The 23,913-nt window shown below is 39.1% G+C and overlaps 1 protein-coding gene and 1 non-coding gene across 3 annotated transcripts in view; both read right to left on the bottom strand.

Annotated features, from left to right (window-relative positions):
* The window catches only part of COL5A3 (collagen type V alpha 3 chain), a 219,994-nt gene that overhangs the window by 143,564 nt on the left and 52,517 nt on the right, over positions 1-23,913 (bottom strand). For both annotated transcript variants that reach the window (XM_044278772.1, XM_044278773.1), the window contains exons 2-4: positions 21,206-21,373; positions 18,491-18,704; positions 5,803-5,965 (exon numbers count right to left, since the gene is read on the bottom strand). In XM_044278772.1, coding sequence (XP_044134707.1) covers positions 5,803-5,965; positions 18,491-18,704; positions 21,206-21,373 — 545 coding nt within the window. The remainder of the gene's footprint in view (positions 1-5,802; positions 5,966-18,490; positions 18,705-21,205; positions 21,374-23,913) is intronic.
* Positions 12,936-13,008, bottom strand: TRNAK-UUU. The gene has a single exon. It is a non-coding gene; the product is annotated as a tRNA-Lys (tRNA).

Here is a 23,913-nt window from a genome sequence, read left to right as displayed (position 1 = left end):
TGTGGGGTTAGAGTTTCGAAGTCGAAAATTTGCCTCGATTCCGCCCGAGACATACAGGCTATATGGTCACCCCCTCTCCATTTATATTGAATGCTTTCAATTGCCGTGAAGAGCATACCACTAGGGTTTTGCAATGATGATCTTTAATATGTTCAGAGAGAGTGTGTGTCTCTAACCCTTTTCGTATGTTGTTTATGTGCCCTGCAATTCTCTTTTTGAGGGTTCGTTCGGTCCTCCCTATATATTGCCTATTGCAGGGGCACTGTATCATATAGATGACACTCTTCGAGTTACATGTAAAAAATTCCCTAATCTCCCATTTATAGTTGTTCTGTGTGGAGCAAATTATATTCGTCTTCCTAGAGCCTTTTGTAATTTGGCAATTACCACATTTTCCACACTTAAAAAAAACCTTTACATCCGCCCATTCCGTAATTGAGGTGGTTTTACTCTGACTTTTCATTGTTGGGGCGACTTTATTGCCTAATGATGGGGCTCTGGTACATGTGATTTTAGGGTGTGTTGGCAACCATGATCCCATAACCTTATCCTTAAGTAAGTGCCAATGTTGGGTCATTATTTTCTCCATTGTTCTATATTGGGAATTAAATGGGAGTACAATTCTAATTTCCTCCTCTTTTTGTACTTTTGGATTTTTTGACTCAAAAAATGTTTCCCTTTTCATTTTCCTTACTTGTTCTAATGATGTTTCAATATTTTCTCGCGGGTAGTCTTTGTTTATAAACTCCGTTGACAGTTGCTGAGCTTCTTCTTCACTACAGTTCTGCTTAAATCGCCGAAATTGGTTGACAGGTACTTTAGTCAACCATCTCGGAAGGTGGCAACTATTAAAAAGGATGTCGCTGTTTTTCGATGTGTTTTACAGGTAAGTTTGTTTTCTTGCACAGATATTACAAGATCTTAAAAGGTAATTTGTTCCCTATCTATGTTTGGTGTGAATCTCACATTTTTGGAGTTGGAATTTATTGCATTTAACTGTCCCAGTTCACTCTCACTCCTATCCCATATAATTAAAATGTTGTCTATAAAACGTCGCCAGAGTACCAGACCCTCCCCCAGCTTTGGCCGAATGGTTTCATATTCCCATTGCGCCAAAAACAAGTTTGCGTAGCCTTACACACTGTCCTACAAAGGGAAAGTGAATTAAATGAGGAACAAATATTATTCTCTTTAGAGGGGATTCAACATATTTTAACACACAATTATTTCTGGTACGAATCCGATTTTTATTTTCAAACATGCGGTACTGCCATGGGTACCAGATTCGCCCCCCAGCTACGCAATTTTTTTTGGGTGCAATGGGAATAAAACGCGTCAAAAATGCACATTTACCACAGCATAAATGAACATACATTTTTTTTTGTGTGTATAAAGTAAGATAATTTAACTGCATGAGTGATGTAAATGTTTCTGATGAAATAGTACTAAGATATTAGGAATACACGCACATGAGTATACGATCCATGCACAGGTTTTGGATTTATGCCTCCAACCCAATTAAGGTGAATGAAAGAAGGTGTATAAAAAGCTGGGCTCATAGAGGTGACTTATAGCCACTGAGGAAGGAGCAGGGAGCTCCGAAACATGTTTGGCACTTTGTCACCATAAGCTGGATGTCGATAACAGTAAGCACCGAAAAACGACAGTAGAAGGGTGGAAAAAGCATTAGGGTGAAAAAGGTACAGCGGTTGCTTTGGTTCAACTTGCCAGCACAACGCGCAACTAGAACTTCAAACTACCCGGTGAGCACCATAATCTCCAGGATCTGAACAGCAACCTGGTGAAAAACGGAAACTAGGGGCACGTGGTCCGGACACGTGTATCCAAAGGAGTGCGCCGGTGAACTAGTAGCCGTGCTGAGAACTAACGTGGAACAGAAAGGACTTCTACAATAGGGATAAGTGCACTGCCCTGACAATACACTGTACCCGATGCAACCCATCCAAGGGGATTGCAACACTATAAAGTGGAACACTGCATAAACAAATCCGAAGTCTCACTGAAAAGCAAATTTAAAGCGGGACATTAGTACCGATATGCAACGGGACTTTGCTACTGACACAGCGAAATAACGGGACATTATTACATTGTTGCAAAACTGAAAACATATATATTAAATTAGAGTGCATGGAAAGAAAAAATATGTGATGAAATCTACCACCCGGGAATTTTATGATGAGATCGCCAACTACATCTTTGGGGTCATGTTATTCATGTTTTGGTCTGTGGACAGTATTGTCCAGCTCCTGGCTAAAATCTATAGGCTGGAAAAACTAGCCACAGATTTCTGCCACTAGTTTTGGAAAATATAAAAAAAACTTGTTGTTTATTTTATTCAAGGTAAATTTTAGATATATTTTTATATTTTTATGTTGTTTCTGATATTTTAAATAAATGTATTATATTCATATCTAAGGAGTTGCTCCAATCAATCCAGACAGTGGTGCGCCCCCCATTGTTTATTATAATTGATACAACATCCGTTGGGATTGGGGTTCCCAAATTGGAGGTGCACCCACGTTTTCCATTGTACAAAGTGTGAGCCGCACCATATTGTACAAATTACAATAAAAATATATGTAAAAAGAAAAAAAACGCTGTGTGGGCTCTGCCAACGCTTTAGGCCTCTTGCACACGACCATATGGCTTTTTCAGTATTTAGCGGTCCCCAAAAAACAGATCCGCAAAAAATACAGATGACGCCCGCGTGCATTCTGTTTTTTGTGGAACGGAACAGCTGGCCTCTGATAGAACAGTACTATCCTTGTCCGTTATGCGGACAATAATAGGACATGTTCTATCTTTGAACGGAAATACAGAAACAGAAGGCATACAAAGTACCTTCAGTTTTTATTGCGGATCCATTGAAATGAATGGTTCTGTATACTGCTCGCATACGGAACGCGAAAAACGGAACGGAAACTGAAGAAAAAACATTTGTGTGCAAGAGGCCTTAACCAAATTCTAAAGGCTCATGCACACGACCGTTGTTGTTTTGCGGTCCATTTTTCACGGATCCATTGTTCCATATCTGAGGGGTTTTTTTTCTCTGATTTAAGTCCTCTTCCGTTCCGTTATTCCACAAAACATATCCGTATAGTTTCCGTATGCGACCTGTTTTTTGTGCATCAGAAACGGAAACAGTAACTTATTATTCACCAAACACATGAGCAATATGGGCTGGGCATAGCATTTCTACAGTATGAATCCGCAAAATATAGATGAAATATGGATGACATACGGATGTGCTCTGTGTGCGTTCCGTATTTTTTGCGGCCCCATTGACTTGAATGGGGCCTTTGACCGTGATTTGCGGACAATATTAGGACATGCACTACTTTTTTGCGGAACGGAGATACGGAAACGGAATGCACACGGAGTACCTTATGTTGTTTTTGCGGACCCATTGAAGTGAATGGTTCCGAATACGGTCCGCAAAAAAAACCTGAAGCGCAAAGAAAATACGTTCGTGTGCATGAGCCCTAAGTGAAATGTGAGTGAATATCCACCCTTGAACACCATTTTTTTTAAATCTATGTAGGTCCAAAATTTTGTACTGATTGATTTCTTAAAAAAATCTTAATAGAGTTCAGTATTTTCTGTGATACAGATCATCAATTTGCTAGTTTATTAGAGCTAGGCATGTATACCCGAGTTAGTCTGTCAATAATTGTCAAAATAATTGTAATTACCTTATAATCACAGCTTTCATTAATGTCTCCTGTCCCTTTCCACTGCTCCCTTAAAAGACCGCTGCTATGGCTCATCTGTCTCCGGCTAGGCAGACAGAGGGGCGGTCCTTCACACTGCATGCCTGCATTAGGCTTCAGAGTGAAGAGGCGTGTCTCTCAGTAATCCAATCTGATTGGCTGGCAGGAAGCTGCTGGCTACAGCAAGTTTGTATGTGACTTGAGGGAATGCAGTTTTGGCCTCAGAGAACTGGCAGAGGAGTCATCTGGAGAAGATCCTCATAATGTAGGATTCAAAACAGCTGTAACTAAGGGGGAAACTCAAGGAAAACTGTTTATTGCTTTATGCATAATTCTGCTGCAGCAGGAACATATGCTAAAACACACGGTTGGTAAAATAAAACCTATAGGGTAAATATTCCAGGAGACACCAATTACGGTATTAAGTCACTATAGATATGCTCAACTTAAGCATGCACTCGCATATATGTGAAGTCAAATTTTTGTTACACTTCTTACAGGAAAAAAATCTGGGTTTCACTGATTTATACTAGATTTAGAAAGGAATTAAGCACTGTTTTTAAATTTAAAAGTGTTCTTAAATGGGAAGCGGATTTAGGGGTAGATAACTCACTGCAATGGCGGGAGGCATATCAAAATAAAAAGAAGGCCTCTCTCGCGCGCCAGCACCGGCTGACACAATTTTAAATATAAATCGGTTATATCTAACTCCGGGCCTGTTGTCCAAAATGTACGGAAATAAAGAAAAATAATTTTGTTGTTTGAAATGCCTTTGCCCTTATGCCGGATATGTTCATATGCTATGGAGTTGCCTGGCTATAAAGATTTTTTGGGAAAATATATTCCAGGGCATGGAGTTAAGCACAGAGAATAACCCCCCTTTACCTATCGAATTCGTCATACTCGGGATAATTCCTTCGAAGGTTAAACCCAAAGTACTAAAAAGTGAACAGAGTCGGTGGTTGAAGGGATTTCTGGCGGCCAAGGTATTAATTCTGAGGAATTGGGTGAAGGATAGGGCCCCTACTCTACTAGAGTGGGAAAGATTAATGAATAGAGTAAAGGAATTTGATTGAGCATATTAAATGTAAAGGGGAGAAACATCGCACATAATCGGAAGATGTAGGGCTGGAGTGGAATTGATAAATAATAAAAATTGGGGATGCCTAGACAGAAAAACTCTCGTACATATGGTGACAATGGTATGTTCTATAGTGTAGTATGAACAGTAGGAAATAATCTGAAATGGTGGTGGGTGCCGCCCGCCGCCCCTGCGACAGCCGTGGGCTGGCTCGGGAGGGCGGGAATGGGGGGGGGGGGCGGTTGGATAGGGTTCGTTTCTTATGGAAGGAGGGAGATGAGTATCCATTCTGGGGGTTTGTTTTTTACGGTGATCGGACCGGCTGCTTTGTTTCAGAGAAAATCAATAAAGAAGAAAAAAATAAAAAAAACATATGCTAAAATAGATTTATTTGATGAAAATATGACAGTTATCCTTTAAACAATAAAATTCTGTCTGCCTGCAGCCACCACTAGAGGGAGCTTAGGAGAAAATTGTATACTATTTTATCACTGCATTCTATATATGCTTCCAGGCACCCCATAGTTGTAAGAAAGAAAATTATAGTATATCATGGTGACTTCTTGAAGTCTGAATTTTAAGTTTTAATTCTATATCTAGACAGGAGGTTTGGAGCTTTCTATCTGGAAAACAGAGCTCTATAGCAGTTTGGTGGACCTTTAGTTGACAGTATTACAAGGCCTTACTTTACTCTAAGGTCATTATATACCAATATAAGCAAATAGAAAATGAATTTCTATCACATTTGGCTCGCACATACAAGGAAGGATTGCGTATATCATGCAACTCTCTATGTAAAATGACTTTTACCCAGTTGTCATGTCAGGCCATATTTTCTTAATTATGAGGTCCAAAGAACTGAATGGCAACCAGTGTGAACAGGTACAAATTTACAGAAAAAAAAAGGGTCAAACTCATGAAACATGTAGATAAGGCAGATTAAGGTAAGAAGACCCCGATTACAGATGGCTGCTTGTTCTCAAGACCTACCTCAAATACCTCCTCGTCTAGTAGCCGTGTCCCAAACAGGGTGACGCCGTCAGTGCTAATAATAGAATCGTCCCCACGGTCCAGGTATTGGGTCTGCTTCTTCTCACAGTCAACAATCATCGTCACATTTTTTCCTTCTACACTAATTCCAATTCGATGCCACCTATAGGAAACAATAAATGATGATTACGAGATTCATATTTGTACCGAATATCCGCACGTAAAAAAAATCTGACTCCATGTTCAGGAAATTTCCCAGTTACCAAAAACTCTGTGTAGTCAAAGACAGTAAATAGAGTCAGGCAGGGGGGAGAGGAGGGGGATGCAGCTGCAGATTGCGCAGTGTTTCAGTACAATTGCGAAGGAAGAAGAAGCAGAAGGGAAAACACCTAACTTGCTCATGGTGCCCACCTAACCCCACTCAAATACCTTCTGCATGCATTTCGTCACATAAGTATGTGCACTCCTCATTCAATGGATCACCCAACACCAAAAGCTCCACTATAAAGGTTCTAGACAGGGGCACAGGTATAGGGGAGCGGAGGCAGCAATAGCACCTGAGCTCTGCCACAAAACAACACATAAGTATTACAAATGTCAGATGGTAGTTCAGAACCCCTCTTGCAGATTTTGCATTACGGCCCAGGAACTGAAAGGGGTTGTCTCACTTCAGCAAAGGGTATTTATCATGTAGAGAAAGTTGTTAATACAAGGCACTTCCTAATGTAATGTGATTGTCCATATTGCTTCCTTTGCTGGCTTGATTCATTTATCAATTGCATCATGCACTAGTCATTTCCAGGGGTTACGACCACCTTGCAATTCAGCAGAGGTGGTCGGGCTTGCACGCTACAGGAAAAAACGTTGGCGTCTCCGGTGGTCAGAACCATGGGAGGACACATAGGCATGCATGCACTGCACAGCTCCGGTCCTGGCCACCTCATATCTGCAGTGCGGAGGTGGTCGTAACCATGGAAACGAGCAGTGTATAATTTGATGGAACAATGAATCCAGCCAGCAAAGGAGGCAATATGGACAATCACAATACATTAGTAAGTGCCTTGTATTTGTCTACATGATTAATACCATTTGCTGAAGTGAGACAACCCCTTTAAGTTCATGGACCCTCATGAAAAAATCTCTAACAGGGGTTAAAGGGGTACTATAATGCTGGGTAGTGGCCGTGCCTATTTGGAGCAGCGCTGCAGCAACTAGGCACTGGTAAATCCCATACAACCTCTCAAGGCGTTGTAGAAAATCCCTTTAGTCACAGGAAACCCATATGAAGAAAATCCCACATAAATTTAGTTTTAATTTTTGGCAGAATCCTCCTTAATACTGAATTATAAGAATTATAAGAATTTGATCACATGATTAGGCAAATGAAAAAAGGGAATTTTGGATGGAAATAGTAATGAAAGCATGTAACAGAAGAAATAGCTTAGAAGTAGAGATAAAAAAGTCAGTCAAGATGGACCATCTGGTCTTTATCTAGCCAGAAAAGCCTGCTAACAACAATAATGTCCTACTATTATCTTGAAGAGCATGACACTTATCTGTCAGACTTTTGGCATGCCTTTACCTGCTACACACAGTTGGGATTATGGAGACTGTCTTGTGTGTAATAGGAGATAGTTTACATTTCAAACATTATAATTTTCTCCTTAGAATTTAGACGCTTAAAATTATTATATTTACTATAAATCTGCCCCCTAGGTGCAACAATATAAATGCTTTAATACTTCGTCTATGTAAATGAATATAGCTACTAGAGATGAGCGAATCAACTTCGGATGTTTCGCATAAAACTTAATTTCAATACTGTATTAGAATGTATGAGCCGAAGTTATTACTTCACGAAGTCTCGCGAGACTTTGCATAATAACTTCAGAAATTGATTTATACTGGAAAAAAACATTTCCCGAACTCAGGATGTTTCATCCGTAGTTGATTCGCTCATCCCTAAAAGCTACTATAATACTGCTCCTACATTTATGTACAAGAATATAATTAGTATAATACTGCTCCTATGTACAAGAATATAACTACTATAATACTGCTCCTATGTACAAGAATATAACTACTATAATACTGCTCCTATGTACAAGAATATAACTACTATAATACTGCCTCCTATGTACAAGAATATAACTACTATAATACTGCTCCTATGTACAAGAATATAACTACTATAACACTGCTCCTATGTTCAAGAATATAACTACTATAATACTGCTCCTATATACAAGAGTATAACTACTATAATACTGCTCCTCTGTACAAGAATATAACTACTATAATACTGCTCCTATGTACAAGAATATAACTACTATAATACTGCTCCTATGTACAAGAATATAACTACTATAATACTGCCTCCTATGTACAAGAATATAACTACTATAATACTGCTCCTGTGTACAAGAATATAACTACTATAATACTGCCTCCTATGTACAAGAATATAACTACTATCCTTTTTGTTATTGTTATGGAGACACTGCTGGCTAAAATTAGGCAAGATCCGGGCATACAAGGGATTACCTTGGGATCTCATACCCATATGACAGCTGCCTTTGCAGATGATCTCTTAGTCATCACGTCCAATCCCACGACCTCATTTCCCAGGCTCCAAGCTCTTTTTGAGGAATATGGTTTGGTCTCTAATTTCAAGATCAATTATGGTAAGTCACAGGCCCTAAATATTTCCTGCTCAGCCACTTCCATAGAAATGATCAAACGCTCCACGGCATTTACGTGGGCCCCCAAGTCAATCCCATTTTTGGGCACCCATATATCAGCGAATCCAGAGGACCTTTACGAGCTTAACCAGGCCCCTTTACTTAGATCTATTAGAGCACACCTGCAATCCCTAAAACTCCCGTTCATTTCATGGATTGGAAGGAAGAATTATATTAAAGCCTTCATTGTCCCTAGACTACTTTACTTCATTCAAACACTACCAATTTGGCTACCCCATTCCTTCTTTGTGGAGGTCCGCAGAATCTTCTCAGCATTTAGTATGGTCGGGTAAGCCCCCCAGAATAGCATACACCACCCTCACTCGGGAGAAAAGATTGGGAGGTTTTGGCCTGCCAGACATATACCTTTACTATAAAGCGGCAATGATAAGCAGAGCTCTAAGCCTCCTCTCCTGGCGCCCTCTCAATCTTGTCTCCCAATTGGAGTGTGATATGCTCACCTATAAAGATAAACTGGTCTTATGGGGTTTGCGGAAAAGTACTGCTAATAACATTTATGCCTCGCCTTTGTGGAAGGGCTTACTGTTGGAGTGGTCCAAACTATATCAGGCGTCAGTTCTTAAGTTCCCTAGTATGAATATCCCCCTGCACCTGCTTCAGGCCCATATTCATCCCGCCACCACTGCACCATCAGGAATTTGGGCCCTACTATCTAGCTTAAGGTTACAAGACATTACATCTGAGTCTGGTGCTTTAAATTGGAGTGATGTTTTCGCTCTTCCAAAGGTCCAAAAGGCTTCCTTTTTGGCAGTTATGGCCTTTAAAAAGGACCTAAAGCTTATTGAAAAGGTCCCACGGCCCACAAATGATCCCTCATGGATGGAGGGGAAGATTTCAGTAGGCCAACGCCCGCGGAAGCCTCTCTCCACATTATACAAGGAGCTGCTCTCCTCCGCCCCTCCAGATCTGTGGTTTCTCTCAGCTTGGGAGAAGGAGTTATCCATAACTTTGTCAGAACCTGAGAAAGCTTTTATCCTCACACACTCACACGGATTCAACCGTTGCATTAAGATACAAGCTAACTCATACAAATTGCTCACAAGATGGTATAAAACACCAGAATATCTACATAAGATCAATTCTGATATCCCCGACCGTTGCTGGAGGTGCGGAGGAGATGTTGGTTCTCTTTCACATATATGGTGGAATTGTGAAAAGATCCGGCCTTTCTGGATAGAGATCGAAACTATTATAAATAAGATCTGTAAAAACCAGGTTAGATTAGACGCAAAGCTCCTAATGTTATGGTGTCCTAATGACACGCTGACCCCCTCAAGGTTAAATCTACCGACTATGCTTATAACAGCAGCTCGCCTATTGATTCCATTGTTATGGAGAAATGATTCTCCTCCATCCCTCTTGATGTGGACCGAGAAGGTGGATCAGCTTTACCGGTTTGAGGAGCTTGCTCACTGGGAGACTCACTCTAGAGCAAAGTTTATCAAAACATGGTCCCCTTGGAAGCTTTATCGTAACTTCTAGATTCACACGAAGCATATGATAGACATCTATTACCCCCCCCTCCTTACCTCCTTTTCCCCCTCCCCTCTTCCCATGTCTTGTCTTTACTTTTCCGTATTAATTACTTTTATGCACGTGTTAATGTGTTATTGAGTCATGTCGCCACTGCACTTGAATTCATGCGCTTAGTGAATAAGCATTTGTCCAGCTGCGCCTGGTATTTAAGTGATTAAATTGTCACATGACTATTTGCGTTTTCTTCAATAAAAAGAAATTTGATTAAGAATATAACTACTATAATACTGCCTCCTATGTACAATAATATAACTACTATAATACTGCCTCCTATGTACAAGAATATAACTACTATAATACTGCCTCCTATGTACAATAATATAACTACTATAATACTTCTATGTACAAGAATATTACTATAATACTGCTCCTATGTACAAGCATATAACTACTATAATACTGCCTCCTATGTACAAGAATATAACTACTATAATACTGCCTCCTATGTACAAGAATATAACTACTATAATACTTCTATGTACAAGAATATTACTATAATACTGCTCCTATGTACAAGCATATAACTACTATAATACTGCCTCCTATGTACAAGAATATAACTACTATAATACTGCCTCCTATGTACAAGAATATAACTACTATAACACTGCTCCTATGTTCAAGAATATAACTACTGTAATACTGCTCCTATATACAAGAGTATAACTACTATAATACTGCCTCCTATGTACAAGAATATAACTACTATAATACTGCCTCCTATGTACTAAAATATAACTACTATAATACTGCTCCTGTGTACAAGAATATAACTACTATACTACTGCTCCTCTGTACAAGAATATAACTAATACTGCCTCCTATGTACAAGGATATAACTACTATAATACTGCCTCCTATGTACAAGACTATAACTACTATAATACTGCTTCTATGTACAAGAATATAACTACTATAATACTGCTTCCTATGTACAAGAATATAGCTACTATAATACTGCTATGTACAAGAATATAACTACTATAATACTGCCTCCTATGTACAAGAATATAACTACTATAATACTGTTCCTGTGTACAAGAATATAGCTACTATAATACTGCCTCCTATGTACAAGAATATAACTACTATAATACTGCTCCTGTGTACAAGAATATAACTACTATAATACTGCTCCTATGTACAAGAATATAACTACTATAATACTGCCTCCTATGTACAAGAATATAACTACTATAATACTGCTCCTATGTACAAGACTATAACTACTATAATACTGCCTCCTATGTACAAGAATATAACTACTATAATACTGCCTCCTATGTACAAGAATATAACTACCATAATACTGCTCCCATGCACAAGAATATAACTAGTATAATACTGCCCCTTATGTACAAGAATATAACTACAATAATACTGCCTCTTATGTACAAGAATATAACTACTATAAGGGTCCATTCACACGTCCGTTTTTTCTTTCCTGATCTGTTCCGTTTTTTCAGGAACAGATCAGGACCAGATCTGGACCCATTCATTTTCAATGGGTCCTGGAAAAAATCGGACAGCACAATGTGTGCTGTCCGTTTCCGTTGTTCCGTTCCGCATGTCCGTTTAAATATATAACATGTCCTATTCTTGTCCTGAAAAATCGGATCCTGGTACAATACAAAGTCAATGGATCCGCAAAAAACGGATGACATTCGGATGTCATTCCGTATGTCATCCGTTTTTTGCGGATTCCGTTCCTGGAAACACATAACAAATTTTTTTTTTATTTTTATTTTTTCAATTTTTTTTCAAAGAAATCCAAACAACTTTATTTGATTATTGAAATGTATACATGTTTCCGTTTTTTGCGGATCCGCAAAAACGGATGACATACGGAAACATTTTCAGGAACAACGGATCCGCAAAAAACGGACCGTTTTTCAGGATGAAAAAAAACAGGACGTGTGAATGGACCCTAATACTGCTCCTGTGTACAAGAATATAACTACTATAATACTGCCTCCTATGTACAAGAATATAACTACTATAATACTGCCTCCTATATACAAGAATATAACTACTATAATACTGCCTCCTATGTACAGGAATATAACTACTATAATACTGCTCCTATGTGCAAGAATATAACTACTATAATACTTCCTCCTATGTACAAGAATATAACTACTATAACACTGCCGTCTATGTACAGTAGCAAGCTAAAATTTGGGCACCCCTAGTCACAATTACTATAACTGTGAACAGTGAAACAAGTTAAAGATGAAATGATCTCCAAAAGTCATATAGTTATAAATGACACGTTCCCTTAGTATTTTAGGCGAAAGCTATTTTTTTTTTTTATCTTTTACATAAAAAAAAAACAAAAAAAGGAAAAGGGGTCAAAGCAAAAGTTTGGGCACCCTGCATGGATAGTACCTAGTAGCACCCCCTTTGGCAAGTATCACAGCCTGTAAACGCTTTTTGTAGCCAGTCGAGAGTCTTTCAGTCCTTGAGGGATTTTCATCCATTCTTCCTTTCAAAACTCTTCCAGTTCTGTGAGATTCCTGGGCCGTCTTGCATGTACTGCTCTTTTGAGGTCTATCCACAGATTTTCACTGTTCTTGTTAACTGCCATTTCTTAATTACATTTCAAATTGAGGAATTGGCAACCTGAAACTACCTCAAAAGGCTGAAGGTTTTACTATGGCCCTCACAGTCTCCTGATCTGAACATCATTGAAAATCTGTGGATAGACCTCAAAAGAGCAGTACATTCAAGATGGCCCAGGAATCTCACAGAACTGGAAGAGTTTTGCAATGAAGAACGGATGAAAATCCCTCATGGCAATAATGTGTTGGTTTTTTAAATTATGCTAAAACTTTACGCCCGAACAGGGACTTGAACCCTGGACCCTCAGATTAAAAGTCTGATGCTCTACCGACTGAGCTATCCGGGCTCTCTGCAGAGTAACTGAAGTAATGACTTTCTGACCGACTGTACTTCCTGTCTCATTATAGCTCCACCTTTTACCATACCGTGCACTAGTACCTGCTTCCTAGAATTATAAAGGGAACTTTCACATATGTATTAGGGGATTACATTACCAGTGACTTTCTGGTGATAGCACCAGGAAATCAGCTGAGGGGCATGTCAATTACAAATAGGGGTTCCAGATCTAGAACAGAACTCTGTCCTCCCTTCATTGAAAATATAGATATGCAAACTGTGACTGACCTGTCAGAACATGTTGGGCAGCATAGTGGTTCTAGCCCTCCAGCACCACTTTTTCCAGATCTAATATGAATCTCTGCATGAAGTTTTATAAGGAGCAGATAATTATATTTCAAGAAAACCTGTATCAATCGGTTGTTCAAACCATGGAGACGCTATAGAGACAACACAGAAGGAAGAAGCTTCGGCATCTGGCTAAAAGGTGCCAATGCTAAACCCCGACCCTTACGTACAAGACTATAACTACTATAATACTGCTCCTATGTACAAGAATATAACTACTATAATACTGCCTCCTATGTACAAGAATATAACTACTATAATACTGCTCCTATGTACAAGAATATAACTACTATAATACTGCCCCTATGTACAAGAATATAACTACTATAATACTGCTCCTATGTACAAGAATATAACTACTATAATACTGCTCCTATCTACAAGAGTATAACTACTATAATACTGCTCCTATGTACAAGAATATAACTACTATAATACTGCCCCTATGTACAAGAATATAACTACTATAATACTGCTCCTATGTACAAGAATATAACTACTATAATACTGCCTCCTATGTGCAAGACTATAACTACTATAATACTGCTCCTATCTACAAGAATATAACTACTATAATACTGCTCCTATGTACAAGAATATAACTACTATAATACTGCCCCTATGTACAAGAATATAATTACTATAATACTGCTCCTATGTACAAGAATATAACTACTATAATACTGCCTCCTATGTACAAGACTATAACTACTATAATACTGCTCCTATGTACAAGAATATAACTACTATAATACTGCTCCTATGTACAAGAATATAACTACTATAATACTGCCTCTTATGTACAAGAATATAACTACGATAATACTGCTCCTATGTACAAGAATATAACTACTATAATACTGCTCCTATGTACAAGAATATAACTACTATAATACTGCTCCTATCTACAAGAATATAACTACTATAATACTGCCTTCTATGTACAAGAATATAACTACTATAATACTGCCTCTTATGTACAAGAATATAACTACGATAATACTGCTCCTATGTACAAGAATATAACTACTATAATACTGCTCATATGTACAAGAATATAACTACTATAATACTGCTCATATGTACAAGAATATAACTACTATAATACTTCTCCTATGTACAAGAATATAACTACTATAATACTTCTATGTACAAGAATATAACTACTATAATACTTATCCTATGTACAAGAATATAACTACTATAATACTGCCTCCTATGTACAAGAATATAACTACTATAATACTGCCTCCTATGTACAAGAATATTACTATAATACTGCTCCTATGTGCAAGACTATAACTACTATAATACTGCCTCCTATCTACAAGAATATAACTGCTATAATACTGCCTCCTATGTACAAGAATATTACTATAATACTGCTCCTATGTGCAAGACTATAACTACTATAATACTGCCTCCTATCTACAAGAATATACTAATGAAATGAACTTAGAATAAATGTATGATTGAAGCAGGTTGTGCAATCTCTGTAGGCTCCAGGAAGTAGTGGAATCTATATGGATGCAAAGGAAGTGTCTGTGAACATCCAATGTCACAAGGCATGGCTTTAATTTTTGCCTTAAAGGGGTTGTCTCATCATCAACAATGGGGGCATATCACTAGGATATGCCCCCATTGTCTTATAGGTGCGGGTCCCACCATTGGGACCCGCACCTATATCTAGAATGGAGCCCCGAAAGTGAAAGTGGGCACACTGGCTTGACTATTTCCGTCAGCCCCATATAAATGAATGGGAGCGGGGGCCGTGCATGCACGGTACGCTCCCATTCACTGCTATGGGGAGCCGGCTTGGTGGTGGCCGGACCCGAGTCCTCCTGCCACCACCTTTTAGGGCTCCGTCCTCGATATAGGTGCTGTCCCAGTGGTGGGACCTGCACCTATAAGACAATTGGGGCATATCCAAGCGATATGCCCCCATTGTCTATGATGAGACAACCCTTTTAATGCCCCACTATGAACATTGGCAGATATGTATCTTACAAATGGTGGTGGTAATTAAAGGGGTTATCCCATGACTAATGTAAGAAATGAAAATCAGACATCATATAGTACATGGCAATCTCCTTCTAACAAAGCTAGAACCAGCCCTGTACCAGCCTTGGATCCAGAGATCTCCCCATCCATTGCTCTGCTAGATTTATATCAAGCTGACCGCTCAAGGGGAGTGTCCTTTCTGCTGCAGCTCAGGAGGTGTGTCCATGCTCTCCCTATCACAGCTCAGGAGGCGTGTCTCAGCTCTCCCTATCACAGCTCAGGAGGCGTGTCCATGCTGTCCCTATCGCAGCTCAGGAGGTAGTTGAAGGATAAAACTGAGCATGTGCGGCCATCTCAGTGAGTGGGACAAAGAAATAAGCAAAAGAGCAAACAGCAGGTGGCGCTATACAGACTCATTTTATTGAAAAACTCAGGGGCTATACAAAATTTTTAATTCCATGCAATTACAAAAGCATTCAGATCAAGGGGCTGGTTTAAAAACGGTAGAATATTTTTCGTTGGACAACCTCTTTAAGCTCCTGAGCCTCATACTAAAGCTGAACTATGGTGTTCCACCTACAATTTGCCATTAATAAAACTGGTGCCTAATTATGTAGCAGAGGAGCCTTTGGCCGCCCTTCTGGCACCAGGGCCTGAGTGCCATTGCTACTTCTTCATCCCTTATAGCTACACCACTGGAAACTGAGAGATTCATACAAACTCTGAACAGGAGCTGGGGCCCACGTGAGGACAGTATGGAGGCTCATATTTTGCAGCCCTTCCATACTTACAATAGTGTAGTTCGTACATTCACGATATATAAGCCCTGCCCCTCCCTGGCAATTCCCCTGGTTGTACCCAGAACTGCTGACTTATGGGTGGGACTCACCCACTTCTCATCTGACATTTAAAGTTTTTTTTATTTTTTATATTGATGACCTATCAATATAGGTCATCAATATCAGATGAGCGGGGTTCCGAATGTGGGCACCCCCCGCCGATCAGCTGTTTGAAGAGGCTGTGATGCTTTAGTTAGTGCCACGGCCTCATCACAGTGCCATCCATTGTTGAGTGGCCATGCTTGGTATTGCAGCCAGGCCCATTCACTTGAAGCTGAACCTAGGCCATGTTATCAATGAATGTAACCCCACTGGCTTGGGAAGAGGCCACAGAGCTCAGCGAAATGCCGTGGTCTCTTCAAACAACTGAGGGTGCTGGAGTCGGACGCCCGATGATCTGATCTTGAGGATAGGCCATTAATTTCAAATGCTCGAACAACCCCTTTATAGTATCTATACAAATCTCAATGCTACACTGAATTCTGGGAGACTTAATTTCCCTGTACAGACCTTGGTATAAAGACTATGGTATCTAAAATTTAAATCCAGGCGCTGAACAAGTAGGGGGTGATAGAGGATCATCTTGGATATCCCTTTTGATAGGTAATAGGTTGGCATCATAGGGGTTGTCTAATCTTAGAACTTGTGCCGCTTCTCCTGGGAACATCTGACTCCTGGACTGTACTGAATGAACAGTGTCAAGTTCTGTAGGGACACATCCCATTTGACAAGAGGAGGAGTAACAGTGTAGTCATACATTTCCAGAAGGAATAATGGAGGATCAATGCAAAGCAGACTTTACTGTTTCTTCTATACTTATTGCCAAGTTTTTTTTTTACAAAACAGACATGTCAGGAGAACTTACGAGGCCTCTTTAAAAGGAGTCTGCCACCACCAATTCATGAATGAAACTGTTCCTGGTGCCCTGCAGTTCACGTACACAGTATCCCCAACATGCCTTTATGTCTGTTTGCTGATATTCTGAGCCCCTGAAAAATGGATTTTGTTCTATATGCAAATTAGCTGAAAACATCCCAAGGGGTGGTCTCCATCGCTAATGGTGCCTAGGCACTCCCATTTGAATTGAGCCCTGCTCCTCCCCTTGGTGCCTTTTCTCCACCTCCTTCTGGTCCTGACATCATGGTTCTAAAGCCCTCCCATCAGTGGCGGTGACGTCACCAGGCTCACTGCAAGGTGGAAGCCTCTGCCTAGCTTTACCAATGCAGAGCCCTTATTGGATTTCCGGAAAAAGCCCTTGTCCTGCGCGATTCAGGGGGACTGCCTGGGTAAAAAAGGGGATATGTCCGGATTCAGCTCTTAACCCGGACAACCCCTTTAACTGATTCCAACCATCAGAATTGTGAATGCAGCTCTGGATGTGATTGAAGTCTAAAAAAACATTTATTATTGTTGTTTTCATTGTCCTTTAGGTGGCGTTTAGCTTTCACATTTTCATTTACGGGTCTGAGATAGATAAACCAAATTCAAATTCAATGATTTGGATTATTTCTACATGATTATTATTTTTTTTTAAGATATAGGATTCCTCTATGGTCTTTTGCTGTCAAACTGATGAGAGGGTAGGGGTGGTTTGGCCATAGACCTGACAGGGTAATTTCCCAGTGGGCCGATGCCCAGGGGGCCGTCCAAGCTGCCATCTCTGCCTCTTGCTGGGTAGATAATAAGCTATCAGTGGTAATTAACTCTGTTAGAATCAGGTCAGGGTGTCCTCTACAATCAGATGTAATTTTCATGGGAACTGGGCAGCAAATGTTCATATCCCCTTGTGGCGCCCCTGCAGTGTGCTCTCCTTCACTTTCAGAAGCCCATTCTGGAGATAGGCTTGGGTCTCTGAGATAAGACCTGCACGTATCTGATTTTGATGGTATATCCTAGTGACATGCCATCAAAGACTGAGATGACACAAGCCCTATAAGATTACTCCACACATTGACAACCATTAGCGTGGGAAGATGTTCAATACAGCTTCTATCCATATAGCAAAGGGAATATCTCATCATAGACAATCCCTTTAATCTTCCTCCTCCAGAGAACCCTCATTTTACCATCGTAAGATCAACCAGCTGACAATTTGCAGTCACTCCCTGTATGACATGCACATGCCCGATACAGCACTTATTGGCAAGAGGTATCTTGATAAAAAAAAATCACTCTATTCAGGGCAGTCTATCAAAAATATGGAAACATCAAGACAAAAGCCATTTCAAAAATAAAAAAAATCAAACAAGACTGTATTTAGATCTTAGAACTCATCCCATCGCCTTAAATGACTAGATGACTTACTTGCCATCGGCCAGGTTGATCTTCTTGAAGAATGGGTAGTTTTCAGGGGTTGGATTTCCATGTTGATCTTCATACACAAAGACTGGGGAGCGCCCAATTTCCACACCAAGCTGTTGAACACCCTTTTCATTGTAAACGGAGAGGAGGAAGAACTGAGCATCTTTCCTAACTTTGAGAGTGATGAGAATGGAGAAATCTTCTGGCAACGATTCATCTGTACCAAGGGATAAAAGGAAATTTTTTACTGTTTATCAAGTTTTGGATATGTTCTTCAAACATATTATAGACCCATCTATATGGCAGTGGCTTATGTCCTGAGGGAACAAAAGATTGGACAAATCCTACATGCTTGATTCTTTTTCGAGGCAAGTCAGGAAGCCCTTATATACATTAGATGGTCGTCCGAAAAACTCACTGAAAAAAGGCCTAAACGGGTGGAAATGCTCCAAACCCAGACACTGTAGCGTGTCTTTAGCCGGGGGAGCAACTCCTCCGCATGCGGTCCGCAGATAACGGCAATCCCCGTTGGCAGATTCCGTTGAGTTGTCTCTCGTATATGGGCACCTTTTAGATGAGGACCAAGGTGTCTTCATGCTTCATACATAATCAGGACTTGCTACAATTAGGGGTTTCTTCTTTGTAAATATAAACCAAATCTATACTAGGACAAAATTAATGGTTTATATTAATACCTTACCTGGAAGGTGACCAGTGTGAAGTCTCTCTGTTGCTACACCAGAACAGATGCATTAGATGGCACGTTCTGAAATAATTAGACCATCTGTGCAGTGCATGGATGACCTCAATCAGAAGGTCTACTTGATGGGAGGGGTTGTCCGCTTTTTACTATTGATGACCTATCTTCAGGTTAGGGCATCAATATCAGATCAGCGGGGGTCCAAATCCCGGCACCCCTGCCGATCAGCTTTTTGAAGAGAAGGTAGCTCTTGTACAAGCGCTGCCTTCTCTGCTCTGTTAACCTGCTTGATGCAGCAATTGCAGTGGTGAGCAGGTTTAATTACAAGTACAGGTGTCCCCATTCAGTTCTATGGGACGGCTCTGTCTGTACAAGTGAATAGGATGGAGCCGTTCCATAGAAAGTGAATGGGGATGCCATACTTGTAGTTACACCTGCTCACCACTGCAATTGCCACAGCAAGCAGGTAAACAGAGCGGAGAAGGCAGCGTTTGTATGAGAGCTGCTTTCAATTCTAACAGCAGAGGGCTGGGGGGTGCTAGGACTCAGACCCCCGCAGATCTGATATTGATGACCTATCCTCAGGATAGGTCATCAATAGTAAAAAACAGACAACACCTTTAAAGAAGGGTCATCTCTGTGTGATGTTTCCATGCCTCATTGTCAATATACTGAGATATGGACAACAACTGTAAAGAACCCGCAGAAATATGGTTTAGACCCTTACGGAGTGTCCAACCTGTGTGACCTTTGGGGCCAACTATAGTATCATAGAATGGGTCCACTGGAGGATCCTGTGGTACTGCGCTGGGTCAATCCAATCCTGCTGGGAACTACTATAAATCTGGACATAAATTGTGCAGTATTATTATTCATACATTACATAGGGCTGATATTAGACTACATTATGCATAAAATAGTTATTTTTTATTGGTATTATTGGGGCTCTGTATAGCAGTTTTATTTGAGCACTGAATCGTTGTATGTTTAGGCACATGGTGTATGGTATTATCTCAGCTCTGTGTGGTAGTAATACTGTATTTGAGCACTATATGATGTCATTATTTAAATATTGTGTGTTGGTATTATTTGAACACTATATGGTAATAGCATTTGAGCCCTGTATGGTGGTATTTGTGCACTGTATGTTAGTAGTTTTTGAGCTCTGTATAGGGGTTTTATTTGAGCACTGTATGGTAGTAGTATTTGAATTATGTATGGTGCTGTGCTATTAATTGAGAAATGCATGGTGGTATTACTTGAGCACTGTATGGTGGTTGTATTTGAGCACTGTATGGTGGTATTATTTAATCACTGCATGGTCGTATTTATTAAGCCCTGTATGGTAGTCCAGTAGTATTTGAACACTGCATGTGAATTATTTGAGCACTGTATGGTGGTATTTAAGCACTGTATGTTAATAGTACTTCAGCACTGCATGTTGGTATTATTTGAGCACTGTATGGTGGTATTTAAGCACTGTATGTTAATAGTACTTCAGCACTGCATGTTGGTATTATTTGAGCACTATATGGTGGTATTATTTGAACACTGTAAGCTAGTAGTATTTGAGCACCATACAGTAGTCTTTACTGCTACTTGGGTAGTTATTTCACAAGTGTATAGCACTGTTATTAGGGCATAATAATGTATGAAGCCTATAGTTAGTAGGTACTGTATGGCATCGCTATTTGTACACCATATGACAGTAAGGACTGGGGAGGGAGAACTTCAGTAGAAGTTCCTACGGGGCATCATCCAGTGTAATGCTGGCTCTGATTAATTCATATCTATAATTAAAAAGTTTTTCCTACTCCTTTATATGGACTCCCTGAAATCTGTCCACAGACGTCTTGTGATTCCATGACCCTAAATTAAGATCTCCTGCAGTCTGATAAGAGGGCAGAGATGCTGCAATAAATTTCAAAAGTTACAATACGCACGCTACAGAAAAATGAGCAAATTGTTGTTTATATATTGCCAACACATCATTTTTTTGGCTCACTGTAGGGACGTACCTGGAAATAGCTGCTTAGTTGGGGCGCTAAAGTGCGTTCTATTTTCCACTCGGAAAGCAATGTCCGTCTCCTCAATTCCTTGTCTGTGTGTACAGAGTCCGGCCGCCAACGTAACGCCTTCAATTTCTTCATTGAGTTCCAGGGCTTTTAAGACATTAACTGGAGTTGCTGGGAATGGAAGGGCAAACAATCAGTCAGGCACCATATAGAAACAGGTTCATGTAGCTTTAGACACTTGCGAAATCTGTCTGGTATTGCAGGCTGTCTGTATTCAAGTGAATAGAGCTGCTGTACCACACCTATATAGACAAAAGTGGAGCTCTGTCAGGGGAAAATAATGCAACAATTATTCTCACCCTGGGCATCCTGTGTTATAAATATTAAAAGATCTGGAAATGTAAACGTTCTATTGAATTATTTTTTAAGTTGCAAAAATTCTGAACACAAATTATTCTGATGACATCTCTAGAGCCCAGTTTGCTAATAAACACAATGGATTTCTGGATTCAGAAGTGACTTAATACCACTGAAATGTTTTACCCATGGCCTAGTTCTCCCCTACATGAACTTGTCAATACCTTAAAGAATTTTTCAAATTGTCTCAAATATTACATTACAGTAAATCGCAGCTAGCTGTAATATGACTTCAGAGGCCCGCTGTTATTCTATATTTTGTCCTTAAAGTGAATTAATGCACTATGGGTTCTTAGACAAAGAGAGCAAAGTCCTGGTTGGTCGCATCCACTTAGATGACAAGAACCTGTGCAGGACTCTACTATCCTGAGAAACTGCACCAGTAGTATAATACTGCCCCTATGTGTAAGAATATAACTCCTATAATACTGCCCCTATGTGTAAGAATATAACTACTATATTACTGCTCCTATGTACAAGAATATAACTACTATAATACTGCTCCTATGTACAAGAATATAGCTACTATAATACTGCTACTATGTACAAGAATATAACTACTATAATACTGCTTCCTATGTACAAGAATATAACTACTATAATACTGCTCCTATGTACAAGAATATAACTACTATAATACAGCTCCTATGTACAAGAATATAGCTACTATAATACTGCTCCTATGTACAAGAATATAACTGCTATAATACTGCTCCTATGTACAAGAATATAACTACTATAATACTGCCTCCTATGTACAAGAATATAACTACTATAATACTGCCCCTATGTGTAAGAATATAACTCCTATAATACTGCTCCTATGTACAAGAATATAACTACTATAATACTGCTCCTATGTACAGGAATATAACTATAATACTGCTCCTATGTACAAGAATATAACTACTATAATACTGCTCCGGTGTACAGGATTATAACTACTATAATACTGCTATTATGTACAAGAATATAACTACCATAATACTGCCCCCTATGTAGAAGAATATAACTACTATAAAACTGCTCTTATGTACAAGTATATAACTACTATAATACTGTTCTTATGTACATGAATATAACTACTATAATACTGCTCCTATGTACAAGAATATAACTACTATAATACTGCTCCCTATGTACAAAACTACAACTACTATAATACTGCCTCCTATGTACAAGAATATAACTACCATAATACTGCTCCTATGTACAAGAATATAACTACTAGAATACTGCTGCTATGTACAAAAATATAACTACTAGAATACTGCCTCCTATGTGCAAAAATATAACTACTATAATACTGCCCCCTATGTAGAAGAATATAACTACTATAATACTGCTCTTATGTACAAGAATATAACTACAATAATACTGCCTCTTATGTACAAGAATATAACTACTATAATACTGCCTCTTATGTACACGAATATAACTACTATAATACTGCCTCCTATGTACAAGAATATAACTACTATAATACTGCTCCTATGTACAAGAATATAACTACTATAATACTGCCTCCTATGTAGAAGAAAATATAACTACTATAATACTGCTCTTATGTACAAGAATATAACTATTATAATACTGCTCCTGTGTACAAGCATATAACTACTATAATACTGCTCCTATGTGCAAGAATTTAACTACTATAATAATTCTATGTACAAGAATATAACTACTATAATACTGCTCCTATGTACAAGAATATAACTACTATAATACTGCCCCCTATGTAGAAGAATTTAACTACTATAATACTGCTCCTATGTACATGAATATAACTACTATAATACTGCCTCCTATATACAAGAATATAACTACTATAATACTGCCCCCTATGTAGAAGAATATAACTGCTATAATACTGTTCTTATGTACATGAATATATCTACTATAATACTGCTCCTATGTACAAGAATATAACTACTATAATACTGCCTCCTATGTAGAAGAATATAACTACTATAATACTGCCTCCCTATGTACTAGAATATAACTACTATAATACTGCCTCCTATGTACAAGAATATAACTACTATAGTACTGCCCTGTACGGTATATTAATTAAACTAGATTTTTAGATTAGTAAATCAAGCATATTCCCCGGGCTCCTATAGAATTATCTTTTTGGCTTTCAGCTTATCATATCAGTTTCAGCCCAGTACAGATTTGGAAATACATTAGACACATAAAATATCCAGATTTCATTCTCTGATGAAATCTAAACAAGGCGTAGAACATTTTGTGGTCTTTATAAGAAGAAACAATACTTAAGATGTGTTCTC

Source organism: Bufo gargarizans, chromosome 2 (genome assembly GCF_014858855.1).
Source record: "Bufo gargarizans isolate SCDJY-AF-19 chromosome 2, ASM1485885v1, whole genome shotgun sequence".
NCBI lineage: Eukaryota > Metazoa > Chordata > Amphibia > Anura > Bufonidae > Bufo > Bufo gargarizans.
This window is presented reverse-complemented; position numbering and strand designations above follow the sequence as displayed.